This window comes from Babylonia areolata, chromosome 14 (genome assembly GCF_041734735.1).
Source record: "Babylonia areolata isolate BAREFJ2019XMU chromosome 14, ASM4173473v1, whole genome shotgun sequence".
Lineage (NCBI taxonomy): Eukaryota > Metazoa > Mollusca > Gastropoda > Neogastropoda > Buccinidae > Babylonia > Babylonia areolata.
The window spans coordinates 3,506,460-3,521,977 of NC_134889.1; the positions used below are offsets into that span (position 1 = coordinate 3,506,460).

General features: G+C 41.4%; 1 protein-coding gene across 1 annotated transcript in view; it reads left to right on the forward strand.

The window, feature by feature from the left end:
- LOC143289410 (aspartate--tRNA ligase, mitochondrial-like) overlaps positions 1-15,518 on the forward strand; it is a 54,044-nt gene that overhangs the window by 3,879 nt on the left and 34,647 nt on the right. Inside the window, exons 3-11 of the mRNA XM_076598375.1 lie at positions 358-456; positions 1,934-2,032; positions 4,055-4,178; positions 5,912-5,958; positions 7,985-8,056; positions 10,246-10,350; positions 12,096-12,275; positions 14,030-14,134; positions 15,357-15,425. Of these exons, the coding sequence (XP_076454490.1) occupies positions 358-456; positions 1,934-2,032; positions 4,055-4,178; positions 5,912-5,958; positions 7,985-8,056; positions 10,246-10,350; positions 12,096-12,275; positions 14,030-14,134; positions 15,357-15,425 (900 nt within the window). The remainder of the gene's footprint in view (positions 1-357; positions 457-1,933; positions 2,033-4,054; positions 4,179-5,911; positions 5,959-7,984; positions 8,057-10,245; positions 10,351-12,095; positions 12,276-14,029; positions 14,135-15,356; positions 15,426-15,518) is intronic.

Sequence of the window (15,518 nt, forward strand, 5' to 3'; positions counted from 1 at the left end):
GTGTGGACAGGGGATGGTGGCGGCTGTCGGGGACTTGCTGGCACTGCTTTTCCTGGCCTGTCTGCGTTGCTCTGCTGCAGCGATTCTGTTGGCATCACAGGATTTGGCGCCTTTGTGGACAGCTGAACGCCACTTTGGTCTGTCCATTGCGTTCAGCTCCCATGTGTCGTGGCTGATGTTGAAGGCCTTCAGAGAAGCTTTCAGAGTGTCTTTGAAGCGCTTCTTTTGGCCTCCATGGGAGCACTTGCCATGTTGGAGTTCGCCGTATTGGAGTTGGAAATAATGTAATGATTTATGCTAATACAAGAATGTACAAGTTCCATACATGTGTGCTCACTATGATTTCTTTAACCTCAGAAAGCACAGTTCAGCCAGCTCCTGTCAGACCTGCGACTGGAATCTGTTCTGGAAGTCCAGGGCACTGTGCGACTCCGACCTGAAGGACAGGAAAATAAGGTGCCTCCTGCTTGCTGTGTGTGTGTGTGTGTGTGTGGGGGTTATTGTGTTGTATTGTGTGATGGGGTTATTGTGATGTATTGTGTGATGTTGTATTGTGTGATGTTGTATTGTGTTGTATTGTGTGATGGGGATATTGTGTTGTATTGTGTAATGCTGTATTGTGTGATGTTGTGTTATAATTATTGTAATAGGTTGTTTTTTTTTAGCATAGTGTTGCGTTGCAGCGTGGTGTATGTAGTGTGTTGGATTGGATTGTGTCGTGTTGTGTTGTGTCGTGTTGTGTTGTGTCGTATTGTATTGCATTGTACTGTACTAACTGTATTGTACTGTATATAGTGTATTATATTGTGTGGTATTGTTATTGTATTGTTTGGTGTCATATACTGTACCATGTCAAACTGATGCAAACTAGGCCTATTGGTTTGCTCTGCTTGGCCAAATTTCGCGCGGCTAACGGTGAAAAGACGGGCCCACCCGCTCTCAGCCAATCAAACGCCTCTAAAAACTATAAGCGCTTAATCATTCCTTTGGCCAAGGCTCTCCACGCCATCTTGTCAGGTTTACGCTCTGTCTCGTCTTACGCTTTTTTCGGCTATTCAGCGTATCCTTTTGGCCTTATTTTGTTGCATGCGGCTTGTGTTTATTGTATTCTTACATTTTGTGTTGTGTTGTATTGTGTGGTGTGGTGTTGTATCGTATAGTTTTGTATTGTGTGCTGTGTTGTAGTGTATTGTTTTGTATTTTGTTGTGTTGTATTGTGATATATTGTATTGTGTTGCGTTGCATTGCATTGGACTGGATTGTGTTGTGTTGTGTTGTGTTGCAGTGTAATGTATTTAGTGTAGTGTAATGTGGTGGACTGGATTGGATTGGGTTGGGTTGTGTTGTATTGTATCATATTATATTGTATCGTAACATATTGTACTGACTGTATGGTACTGTGTTGTGTTGTGTTGTATTGATATTGATATATATATATATATATACTAATATAGATGTCCCTCCCTTACAGACACACACACACACTCACACAAAGACCCACACACACTGACATTAAATATCAACTGCACAAAAAACAAAATTGCATAAGCATTAAGATATTTCTTATTTTCTAAAATAGAATTCTGTTCGGACATACTAACATGCCTACACACTTACACACACACGTACCAGAGCACTGTACCCTCACAAACACATGCACGCACACATGCACACACGCACACACACACACACATTAAAAATAACCAGATAGAAAAAATGCCATCATATCTAAGACCAAAACTACATAAAATACACAATGCATTAAAACAGGACTACAAAAACACTAGTACAAAGTTTGTAGGAGTGTTGGAACTTGGAATACATAATTCAGTCGTCTGGGTTAGATGTGAGTGAACTAAGACTACAAACCTGATTTGACCACGTTTCAGCAGTGGAAGGGTTAACAACCTTGACCCTCATATGTCCTTCACAGAAAATGACGACAGGAGAGGTAGAGGTGGTGGTCTCCGACCTACGACTCCTGAACTCTTGTCAGCCGCAGCTGCCCTTTGACCTGAAAGGTTTTCATCAGGTGAGTCGCAGTCTGCATCACTAAGATTGTTTTTTTTGTTGTCGTTATTTATTTTGATTTTTGACTCACTTGTGTAAACAAAGTGAGTCTATGTTTTAACCTGGTGTTCGGTTGTCTGTGTGTATGCGTGTGTGTGTGTTCGTGTGCCTGTGTGTCCGTGGTAAACTTTAACATTGACATTTTCTCTGCAAATACTTTGTCAGTTGACACCAAATTAGGCATACAAATAGGAAAAATTCAATTCTTTCCAGTCATCTTGTTTAAAACAATATTGCACTTCTGGGATGGGCACAAAAACATAAACAAAACAAAAAAATGAAGCCTAATTATATGCACACTGCATTTACTGTTATATTTATATTTTTTGTATTCTGTAAACTTGGCACTTTGATCTGATATTCTGACCCAACAACAAGAGCAGTCATTATTATCATTTTTTGTTCAAACGGGAACTTCTTTTACTAAGCATGGAAGTTTTATTTATTTTGCAAACGTTTTTGGTGCAGATAGTAAAAAAGGGAAATTACTCTGTAATTAATGCTAGGGGAGTTAATTTGCTTTAAACTGATCTTTCTCATCTTGAACATTACATTTTGAAATTATACTCAATACATAAAAAGCTTGTGTGTTTTACTCTCAGTCACAAGTGAGTCTTGAAGGCCTTGCCTCTCTTGTTTTTGTTGTCGTTATTTATTTTGATTTTTTTTATTGCTGTTCTATCACCGTTTGAATGGCATCACTCCCACTTCCATACCTCTGCTGGGACTCGAACTTGCATCCTCCCGGTTGTCAGCCGCAGTGCTAATCACTCTGCCATGCTGGGTGGTATTCTTAACCCTTTGAGCCCTGACCACCGCTTTACCGGTGGTGGGGAGGGGTGGCATAATGCCTGGCCACCGGTTGAGCGGTGCGTAAACACTTGTGTCGTGTTTTGCTATTGGTTGACTTATATTTAAGAGCCAGTCAGAAAAAACGTAATATTCTGACGTCAGCGAACGCAGTACCAACATTGCCGTGCCTTTTCACTGTGTTTTGTGCATGTGCTTTGGATAAAAAAGATCAATTTCTACCATGAAGCGTGCAGAGTCTCAACCTGACACGCCTCCTTTGATCAACTGATTCTGCATGCTCAGATTCATTTTCAACATCGCTATCTGTTGCAAAATCATCCGATTCAAATTCCACCTCACTATCAGAGTAATCATTGTCATACTCTACTTCCGATAAATCATCAAGCATATCAATTACTTGCTGCGTTGTGTACAGTTGTTTTCTCGCACGTTTTATCCCTGATTTCTGCCCTGACAGGCCAGGTTGAGACTCTGCACGCTTCAAGTGTTTATGCACCGCTCAACCGGTGGCTGGGCATTATGTCATTTTTCTCTGCCACCGGTAAAGCGGAGGTCAGGGCTCGAGGGGTTTAATACCAATTATTTGCAAATTTTGGCTCAGGAGCTCAGGCAGAAGGGTTAAAATTGCTCAGGAACTCCGGGCTCAAAGGGTTAACACTGAATTGGTGCATCTGTTGATCGAGATATATGTCAGGTAAAAAAGTGTGCTGTCTACATACCTGTGTTCTGTGGATCTGCATCTATTCTGTCCGTGTGTGTGTGTGTGTGTGTGTGTATGTGTGTTTGTGTGTGTGTGTGTGTGTGCTTTGTTTCTGTCTGATGTGTAAGGGGCTTTGAGAGGTTTGAAAATACTACACACACACACACACACACACACACACACACACACACACACACACATATATATATCATTATTGTCCTTGTGTGTGCGTGTGTGTGTGTGTGTGTGTGTGCTTAGTTTCTGTTTGATGTGTTATTTTAAGGGGCTTTGAGAGGTTTGAAAATACTATATATATATATATATATATATATATATATATATATATATATATATATATATATATATATACCATTATTGCCCCTCTTCTTTTGATTATTATTATCATTATTACTTTGGGGTTTTTTTTCTCTCTCTTTTTTTATTTCTGGCACTGAACATATTACGTTCCAGGTGAAAGAATCCTTGAGGATGGAGCATCGCTATTTAGATTTACGACATGAGAGGCTGCAGAAGAACCTCCGCACTCGATCCAAGATGGTGATGAAAATGAGGGAATTTCTGGCCAACAAACATGGTGAGCGTTCACTTCTTCTGTCGTCATCACTGTGTGTGAAACAGACAGGGAAGTAGGCAATGTGTTGTGTTGTGTTGTATTGTGTTGTGTTGTATTGTATTGTGTTGTATCGTGTTGTATTGTATTGTGTTGTGTTGTATCGTGTTGTATTGTATTGTGTTGTGTTGTATCGTGTTGTATCGTGTTGTATTGTATTGTGTTGTATTGTGTTGTGTTGTATCGTGTTGTATTGTGTTGTGTTGTATCGTGTTGTATTGTGTTGTGTTGTATCGTATTGTGTTGTGTTGTATCGTGTTGTATTGTGTTGCATTGCATTGCATTGTGTTGTATTGTGTTGTAATAGTGTAGTGTAGTGTAGTGTAGTGCAGTGTAGTGTAGTGTAGTGCAGTGTAATGTAGTGTAGTGTAAATGTAGTGTAGTGTAATGTCTTGATTTGCCAACCACTGGTTGAATTGTGTAAGTCACATCAGAGAAAGTAACACTCCCAAGAGGCAACAAATATTGATGTCTTCCTGAATTTTTTCAGAGGTCAGACTGTAATCGCAGTTCATTGCTTATAAGTTGATAGTTGCATTAGCTGTGTTGTTAAAGTGTGGGATTTTATTTTATTTTATTTTATTTTATTATTATTATTATTTTTTTGCTGCCCCATCATCTGCGCAGTTTCAGTGGCATTATTCCCACTCTGCTCATTCCGAGTTACCCCCAAACACGGCCACACCCGGGTTCATCTGTCACACTCCCAATGTCGGCAGTCCACAGGGAACCATTGATGTCAGGTCGCCAGGAGGCCACACACCAGAGGAGACCACGCACTGCTGCTGAGTCACTTCGGTGGTGTTCAGTGGTGCCTGTTCTGATTCAACGTACTTAGGACACCACCTACTGACAACAATAATGGCTTAGTCGTGGAGCCAGAGCATCTCTCCCAGAGTGGAGACCGCCGCCACGTCCCTCCAACAACAGCTCCCCATGAATCTGTCGACACTGAAAGCATTGACAGGACTCACCCCAAGCACGGAAGTGGAGGGGTATCGAAACTGAGGTCACCATGACAGCAGGGTATGAAAGGCCACAGACTCTGGGACATTTATGTTTATATTGGTAATGATGAAGAAGGAGGAGAAGGATGATGATGATGAAGACAATGTTGCTATGGAGGTCCATTTTGGTTTAGGACTTCGTGACAAGGCTGCACTCTACGCTTCCTTCCATAGTGATATCCTGGCGTCAACCAGGCCCGAGAGATACAGACACTTGCAGTGTTGGTCAGGTAATCAGAGCAACACACCCAAAGACGCATTCGTGAAGTGGATGACACTCGACTATATGGTCCCAGTCTCCCCATTTAAGCCCATAGCACACTCAACTCTGGGTAGGAGCCGGCTGCAAGCCGAAAAACCCACCTCTGCTGGGATTCGAACCTGTGTCATCAGCCCACAACACTAACCACTTTGCCACGGTGGTTGGATTTTCAGTAAGAGGGTCCTAGGTTCCAGCGGCAGTCATTGCACCAGTGTGTTGATGGTGGCATTTTTTCTGATCTCCCAGGTGAACACTCGGTTATACATACCTGCTTATTCCTGAACCTGAATAACTTTTTTTTAAAAACCTTTTTATTTGATATTACAATACTTGAAATTAATGATACAATGTTTATATTATATCTGTTGGTTGTGGAGTTCTTGTTAACATTTATGTTGTGAGTCACTACTTGAATTATTTCTCTTCAGATTTTGTCGAAGTGGAGACACCGACATTGTTCCGAAGAACACCAGGGGTAAGCAATTCCAGATGTTGTTGACTTGCTGTTGTTTTTAGCTGTGTGTGTGTGTGTAAGTAGTAATCATAAGCTGGAAATAGAAACAGGGAGACACAAAGGCATACCACGAGAGTTACGGCTTTGTAAGGTTTGTAACATGTCTGTGATTGGTGATGAGTTTCATTTTATAATGGAATGTCCCAATTATGATCAGTTACGAAATAGATATGTTCCTAAAAAATATTTGTCTCCAAATCGGTTTTTAATTTTTGTAATATGCTCAAAGGAGGCAAAAAAGTCATTTCAGCTTTAAGTAAGATGATTAGATTTGCAAATGTTACCTAATTATACTTTTGGAGTTAAAAGACATTTGCGTTTTCTCAATTTTTATGTGATATTGTTGTGTATTTGGAAATGTTTGTTCTGGGCACGAAAAGATTATTTTGCAGTAATCCTCCATACTCCAATAGGAGTGAAAGGATAATTAAAAATTGAAACTTGAAACTTGTGTGTGTGCGTGCACTTGCATGTACTGTTGTCACAGTCATAGAAGTGTGTCAGCACTGTCCTGCACTCAGAGGCATGACACTGTGAATGAGCATGCTATAGTATCATTCATCTTTACATGTGCCTGAGAGTGTGTGCATCTGAGTGCGTGTGTACGTGCATGTGTCTGTGCATGAATGCGGGAGGAAGGTGGCAGAATGGTTAAGACACTCGTCTGCCAATACAGAGAGTTCATGAGGGGGTGGGTTCGTGTCTGAGGTAAGGAGGAATGTGGTAGAATGGTTAAGACACTTGTCTGCCAATACAGTGTCCGTGAGGAACTGGATTTGAATCCCACTATTTGTATTTGTATTTCTTTTTATCACAACAGATTTCTCTGTGTGAAATTCGGGCTGCTCTCCTCAGGGAGAGCGCGTCGCTACACTACAGCGCCATCCCATTTTTTTGTATTTTTTCCTGTGTGCAGTTTTTTTTGTTTTTCCTATCGAAGTGGACTTTTCTACAGAATTTTGCCAGGAACAACCCTTTTGTTGCTGTGGGTTCTTTTACGTCCGCTAGGTGCATGCTGCAGATGGGACCTCAGTTTATCGTCTCATCTGAATGACTAGCGTCCAGACCACCACTCAAGGTCTAGTGGAGGGGGAGAAAATATTGGCGGCTGAGTCGTGATTCAAACCAGCGCGCTCAGATTCTCTCACTTCCTAGGCAGACGCGTTACCTCTAGGCCATCACTCCACATATCGCCCTTTCTCCCAAGTTTGACTGGAAAAATCAAACTTAGCGTCTAGTCATTCGGAATAAGACGAAAAACAGAGGTCCCGTGTGCAGCATGCACTTGGCGCACTGGTAAAGAACCCAGGGCAATAGAAGGGTTGTCCTTTGGCAAATTCCAAAGAAAAAATCCACTCTGATAGGTACACAGATAAATATCCATGCACCCAAAGCCTGACTGAGTGTGTTGGGTTATGCTGCTGTTCAGGCATCTGCCAAGTAGATGTCATGCAGCGTATATAATTTTTATGGATTTGTCTTCTTCTGCGTTCGTGGGCTGCAACTGCCACATTCACTCGTATATGCGCGAGTGGGATTTGCGTGTATGACCGTTTTTTAACCCGCCATGTAGGCAGCCATACTCCACTTTTGGGGGTATGCATGCTGGGTATGTTCTTGTTTCCATAACCCACCGAACGCTGACATGGATTACAGGATGTTCGACGTGCGTATTTGATCTTCTGCTTGCGTATACACATGAAGGGGGTTCAGGCACTAGCAGGTCTGCACGTATGTTGACCTGGGAGATTGGAAAAATCTCCACCCTTTACCCACCAGGCGCCGTCACCGTGATTCGAACCCGGGACCCTCAGATTGAAAGTCCAACGCTTTAACCATTTGGCCACTGCGCCCGTAAAATGAATTTATCTGTCCTTGACAAACAGAAGCTGCACGAATGTAACCAAGATGCATGAAAATGATGCGCAGACACAGAGTAATTTTACTCGGCAGTGTGCGTATCTAATGGAAATCAAATGAATTACAGGGCGCCAAAGAATTTGTGGTCCCCAGTCACATCCCTGGAAAGTTCTACAGCCTGCCACAAAGTCCCCAGCAGGTACTTCTGATGATGCTCTGCATGGAACACAGTCTGTTTGGCTTTGTGATAATTCTGATACTGCTGCTGCTACTACTACTACTACTACTACTACTGCTGCTACTGCTGCTGCTGCTGCTGCTACTACTACTACTACTACTACTAGTGCTGCTGCTGCTACTACTACTACTGCTGCTGCTGCTGCTGCTGCTGCTACTACTACTACTACTACTACTACTACTACTACTACTACTACTACTACTACTGCTGCTGCTGCTGCTGCTGCTGCTGCTATTACTACCACTTCTGCTATTAACAATGACATTGATAATGATAATAGTAATAATAATGATAATGAATATGATGATGATGGTAAAAAAAATGATAAAAAACCCAATGATAATGATACTACTACTTCTGCTGCTGCTGCTGGTGCTGATGCTGGTCGTAATAATAATTTGAAGAAAATGATAATAATGGTGATAATAGTAATAATAATGATAATGAATATGACTGTAATAATAACAACAATGAAAATAATTATCCTCCTACTACTACTACTGCTGCTGCTGGTAATGATAATAGTGATAACAACAACAATGATAATGAATATAATTCTTCTTTTTCTTCTTCATTCATGGGCTGCGACTCTCATGTTCACTCGTATGTACACACAAGTGGGCTTTCATGTGCATGACCGTTTTTACCCCGCCATGTAGGCAGCCATACTCCGCTTTCGGGGGTGTGCATGCTGGGTATGTTCTTGTTTCCATAACCCACCGAAAGCTGACATGGATTACAGGATCTTTAATGTGCGTATTTGATCTTCTGTTTGCGTATACACACGAATGGGGTTCAGACTCTAGCAGGTCCTCACATATGTTGACCTGGGAGAACGTAAAAATACCCACCCTTTACCCACCAGGCGCCATCACCGTGATTCGAACCCGGGACCCTCAGATTGAAAGTCCGACGCTTTAACCACTCGGCTATTGCGCCCGTCATTTGACTTTGATGAATGCTTCATACAAAGCTAGGCTGGGCTCTCAAGGTTTGATCAGAACACTGGGTCAAAGTATTGATCAATCAGGCACCTGTGTTGTCTTTGCCCAACTTAACCCAGATTTTTTGGGGTTAATTATTTATTTATTTATTTATTTATTTATTCATTTTATTTATTTATTTATTTATTTATTTTTAAAGCAGATTTGGTGAAGGGCATGAATCATGTAAACCTAATCTGAATTTATCTATTTATTTATCTGCTATTATTATGATGATTATTATTATTGTCATCATCGTCATTATCATTACTACTGTCATTATATCATTGTTTGTTATTATTGTTATTGTTATTATCATTATCATCATTATTATGATAGTCATTATTGGTATTAGTAATGATAATGATAATAATAGTAATAGTCATCATCATCATCATCATCATTATTATTCATATTAATATTATTATATCATTATATTTGTTATTATTGCTATTATTAGTAGTAGTATTGATATCATTATTCTTATCATTAGTAATAGTAGTAACACTGATTCTAAAATGATAACAAATATAACAGTATAATGATAGTAGTAATGATAACAACAATAATAATAATAATGATATTATTATTATTTAATTATTATTTTTGTGATTATCATCATCATCATCATTTTGTGTGTGTGTGTGTGTGTGTAAAATTGAATTTTTTTTTTTATGTTGATGCTTTTATGAAGGTCTGGCATCTGGTGCTGCTCTTTTTTTAAGAATGATTTTTCTTTCATATATATGCAGCAGATGTGTGCGAACATGGATCACTCAAAGAATGATTTTTCTTTCATATATATATACAGCAGATATGTGCGAACATGGATCACTCTAAGAATGATTTTTCTTTCATATAAAAACAGCAGATATATGCGAACATGGATCACTCTAAGAATGATTTTTCTTTCATATAAAAACAGCAGATATGTGCGAACATGGATCACTCAAAGAATGATTTTTCTTTCATATATATATACAGCAGATATGTGCGAACATGGATCACTCTAAGAATGATTTTTCTTTCATATATATATACAGCAGATATGTGCGAACATGGATCACTCAAAGAAGGATTTTTCTTTCGTATATATATACAGCAGATGTGTGCGAACATGGATCACTCTGCACACTGACACCTCCATGAAACTGACACTGTGTGCAGTTCAAACAGTTGCTGATGGTCGGCGGGCTTGACCGCTACTTCCAGATCGCCAGGTGTTACCGTGACGAAGGTGCCAAACCTGACAGACAGCCGGAATTCACTCAGGTGACTCACAGAAAGGAAAACGCTTATGTCCTGTGTCCTTGCTTTGAGAACACACAGTGCAATGCAATGCAATACAATACAATGCATTACAATGCAATGCAGTGTAATGCAATGCAATGTAATACAACACAGTACAATGCAATACAATACATGCGATACAATACAATACAGTACAATACAATATAATATATGTGACACAGTGCAAGAAAATATAGTGCAATACAATGCAATGCAATGCAGTACAACACACGACAACACAGCACAATACAATATCACTTTACTAATCCTTCTAAGGGAAAATTTTCTGGTGCTCATCAAGAATGGCATAAATTCAATGATAAGAACATAGTCTACAGGCATAAACACTCACACTACCAAAAAAAGAAAAGAAAAAAAAAAAAGAAAGAAGAAAAAGAAAGATGGGAACAACACAGAAAAGTAACTTTCTCTACTTTTCACAACACTAGCATGCGCACGCACAAACTCACACACACAACCACACATACGAGTACACACAAAATTTAAACAAATGAATACACGATCCAATGAACAAACAAAATAAATTATTATTTCGGTCTTGTTAGGAACGCAGAACTGAAGGAAGAGACAAGGTATACAAAACTTTATTTGTGAGGGGGTGTAAGCATGAACAACTCACATTTGTCTGTTTGTTTTTGCATCCAGGGTCAACTTTTAAAGAGAGAAAAAGATCAATGAAAGAGACAGATAATTAAAGAGAGAAACAGATCAGTGGTGTGATGGCCTAGAAGTAACGCGTCAGCCGAGGAAGCGAGAGAATCTGAGCACGCTGGTTCGAATCATGGCTCAGCCGCCGATATTTTCTCCCCCTCCACTAGACCTTGAGTGGTGGTCTAGACGCCAGTCATTCGGATGAGATGATAAACTGAGGTCCCGTGTGCAGGATGCACTTAGCGCACATAAAAGAACCCACAGCAATTAAAGGTTGTTCCTGGCAAAATTCTGCAGAAAATCCACTTCAGTAGGTAAAACAAATAAAACTGCACGCAGGAAAAAAATATAAAAAAATGGGTGGTGCTGTAGTGTAGCGATGCACTATCCCAGGGGAGAGCAGCCCAAAAGCAATACAAATACAAATTAAAGAGAGAAACAGATGAATTAAAGAGGGAAACAGATCCAAACAGAAAATCTTATTGTGTGTAATCAATTTATATGATGAAATTGTAATATGATAAATTTGTAATGAGAAAGAAAACATATGCATGTAATAAATCATTCCAATGCAGAACAAGAAAAGAAGCTGTGGCAAATGTAGAAAAAACGAATCTGACATGGTCAGTTTAGGGTTATTTAGATAGATTGAATGGCAGAACCATGGGTATCAGAATGTTTTGGGTGGATTCAGAAAGTAGTGTCCAGTGAATTCTTTGCATGCTCTCTTACTTTTCAGTTAACTCACTCAGTACGGCCAGTCCTCTCTTCTCCTCTACACAGACCCCTCGGATGTCCAGTGGGTGTCTGAATGACCCAACCTTTAGCTTCCGTCGTCAGAATTGTGGTATTCTTTGTCAACATTCACGTCTTCAGTATAAGAGCCTTCCGCTTGCACTATTTTGATGATGGTAATTGGGGTGAAATGCTGTTAACGTCGTCTCTTTCGCCGTTCGTATGGAGAGAGTTAAAATGTTTGTATAATGGGACTGAGTGTCAGTTTATTTGTAATATGTGTGGTGTTGTTTTTTTTGTTGTTGTTTTTTTCTTTGCAGGTTGACCTTGAAATGTCCTTTGTGGAAGCTGATGGAGTGATGTCCCTTGTGGAAGCCATGCTGTGTGAGTCACTGCCAGGGGAAAGAGGGGAGGTCACTGCTCCTTTCCCCCGTCTCACCTACCACCAGTGTATGACAGAGTACGGCTGTGACAAACCAGACACCAGATTTGAATGGAAGGTGAGCGGTAGGGAGACGAAAATGTTCCGCTGAACCTTCAACGCAGTAATTTTCTGTTCCAGTATCCCAAATTCATTTGTATTTGTATTTGTATTTCTTTTTATCACATCAGATTTCTCTGTGTGAAATTCGGGCTGCTCTCCCCAGGGAGAGCGCATCGCTACACTACAGCGTCACCCATTTTTTTGTATTTTTTCCTGCGTGCAGTTTTATTTGTTTTTCCTATCAAAGTGGATTTTTCTACAGAATTTTGCCAGGAACAACCCTTTTGTTGCCGTGGGTTCTTTTACGTGCACTAAATGCATGCTGCACACGGGACCTCGGTTTATCGTCTCATCCGAATGACTAGCGTCCAGACCACCACTGAAGGTCTAGTGGAGGGGGAGAAAATATCGGCGGCTGAACCGTGATTTGATCCAGCGCACTCAGATTCTCTCGCTTCCAATGTGGACGCATTACCTCTAGGCCATCACTCCACTATATATATACAGCAGATGTGTGCGAAAATGGATCACTCTAAGAGGGACCTATTTTATCAGCATTTTTTGTGCATTGTTTCGTTTTAAGTTCAAATACTCAAAGGTGACAGAATGGTTAAGAAGCTCATCTACCTATACAGAGTCTGTGAGGGTCTGCGTTCGAATCCCGCTTACACAGCTTCTCCCAAGTTTGACTGGAAAATCAAACAGAGCGTCTAGTCATTCGGATGAGATAATAGAACCAAGGTCCTCTGTGCAGCACACGCTTGGTGCACTGGAAAAGAACCCATGGCAATGAGGATGTGGTCCTCTGGCAAAATTCTGTAGCAGAAATCCACTCTGATAGGTACACAAATATATATATGCATGCACTCAAGGCCTGGTTAAGAATGTTGGGTTATGCTGCTGGTCTGCAGAGCAGATGTGGTGTAGTGTATATGGACTTGTCTGAACGCAGTGATCCTTCCTTGAGAAACCCAGCTGTGTTGTGTGTCACAGGATGTGTGACATGTGTCGTGTGCTACAGGATGTGAGTGACCTGTGTCGTGTGCTACAGGATGTGAGTGACATGTGTTGTGTGTCACAGGATGTGAGTGCTGTGTTGTGTCACAGGATGTGAGTGACATGTGTTGTGTGTCACAGGATGTGAGTGACATGTGTTGTGTGTCACAGGATGTGTGACATGTGTCGTGTGCTACAGGATGTGAGTGACATGTGTCGTGTTTCACAGGATGTGAGTGACATGTATGTGTATCACAGGATGTGAGTGACATGTGTCGTGTGCTACAGGATGTGAGTGACATGTCGTGTGCTACAGGATGTGAGTGGTGTGTTGTGCCACAGGATGTGAGTGACATGTGTTATGTGTTACAGGATGTGAGTGACATGTGTCGTGTGCTACAGGATGTGAGTGATGTGTTGTGTGTCACAGGATGTGAGTGACATGTGATTGTGTCACAGGATGAGTGGTGTGTTGTGTGTCACAGGATGTGAGTGACATGTGATGTGTGTCACAGGATGTGAGTGGTGTGTTGTGTGTCACAGGATGTGAGTGACATGTGATGTGTGTCACAGGATGTGAGTGATGTGTGTCACAGGATGTGAGTGACATGTGTTGTGTATCACAGGATGTGAGTGACATGTGTCGTGTGCTACAGGATGTGAGTGGTGTGTTGTGTGTCACAGGATGTCAGTGACATGTGACATATGTCACAGGATGTGAGTGCCGTGTGTCATGTGTCATAGGATGTGAGTGACACGTGTTGTGTGTTACAGCTGCAGGATGTCAGTGGTGTGTTCTCACACCATCCGGTGCCGGCCTTCAGTTCTGTGGACCTCAGTCGGTGTTCCGTGCAGGCGTTGCGTGTTCCGCTCGGCAGCGTGAGTACGCTTTGTGTGTGTGGTGTGTTTGTTCATTGAGCAGGGATGGAAGACTACGTGGGTGGCTGTTGCTGTTGAACTGTCTTGTTCTGTGTTCGATTCTCTCTGCCTTGTTGGAGACGGCGACGGGCGCAATAGCTGAGTGGTTAAAGCGTTGGACTTTCAGTCTGAGGGTCGCGGGTTCGAATCACGGTGACGGCGCCTGGTGGGTTAAGGGTGGAGATTTTTACGATCTCCCAGGTCAACATATGTGCAGACCTGCTTGTGCCTGAACCCCCTTCATGTGTATATGCAAGCAGAAGATCAAATACGCACGTTAAAGATCCTGTAATCCATGTCAGCGTTCGGTGGGTTATGGAAACAAGAACATACCCAGCATGCACACCCCCGAAAGCGGAGTATGGCTGCCTACATGGCGGGGTAAAAACGGTCATACACGTAAAAAGCCCACTCGCGTATACGAGTGAACATGGGAGTTGAAGCCCACGAATGCAGAAGAAGAAGAAGAAGGTTGGGGAAAGTTAAATCATTGAGCCCCGCGCCTGAGTATTACTCTGGCGTCTTAATTCGTTTTATGAAGTTTTGTATTTGTATTTCTTTTTATCGCAACAGATTTCTCTGTGTGAAATTTGGGCTGGGCTGCTCTCCCCAGGGAGAGCGCATTGCTACACTACAGCGCCACCTGATTTTTTGTATTTTTTCCTGCGTGCAGTTTTATTTGTTTTTCCTATCGAAGTGGATTTTTCTACAGAATTTTGCCAGGAACAACCCTTTTGTTGCCGTGGGTTCTTTTACGTGCACTATGTGCATGCTGTAGACGGGACCTCGGTTTATTGTCTCATCCGAATGACTAGCGTCCAGACCACCACTCAAGGTCTAGTGGAGGTGGAGAAAATATCGGCGGCTGAGCCGTGATTTGAACCAGCGCACTCAGATTCTCTCGCTTCCTAGGCGGACGCGTTACCTCTAGGCCATCACTCCACATGTCTCTCCAGTGTGCATGTGTATGTGTCCATTTGTGCTGATGCATTGGTGTGTGTGTGTGTATGTGTCCATTTGTGCTGATGCATTTATGCAAATGCATTGGTGTGTGTGTGTATGTGGTCTAGCTTTAATATCACTTTGTATATGTGACCTAATCTGCAAAATACATCAAACATGATAAGAAAAGCACATATAATAGATATTTCAGGTGGGTTTGTTTTTTTCTTGTTTGTTTCAGAAACACTTATCCAACAAAGAAATTGAGGAGCTGACTGAGTATGGAAGACAAAATCTGCCTGACAGTTTGGTGAGTTTTAGATATATATCTTTCTTAATGGATGGCTGGATGGATGGATGCATATGTATGTATGTTTGTTTGTCTGTCTGACTGTCTATACAT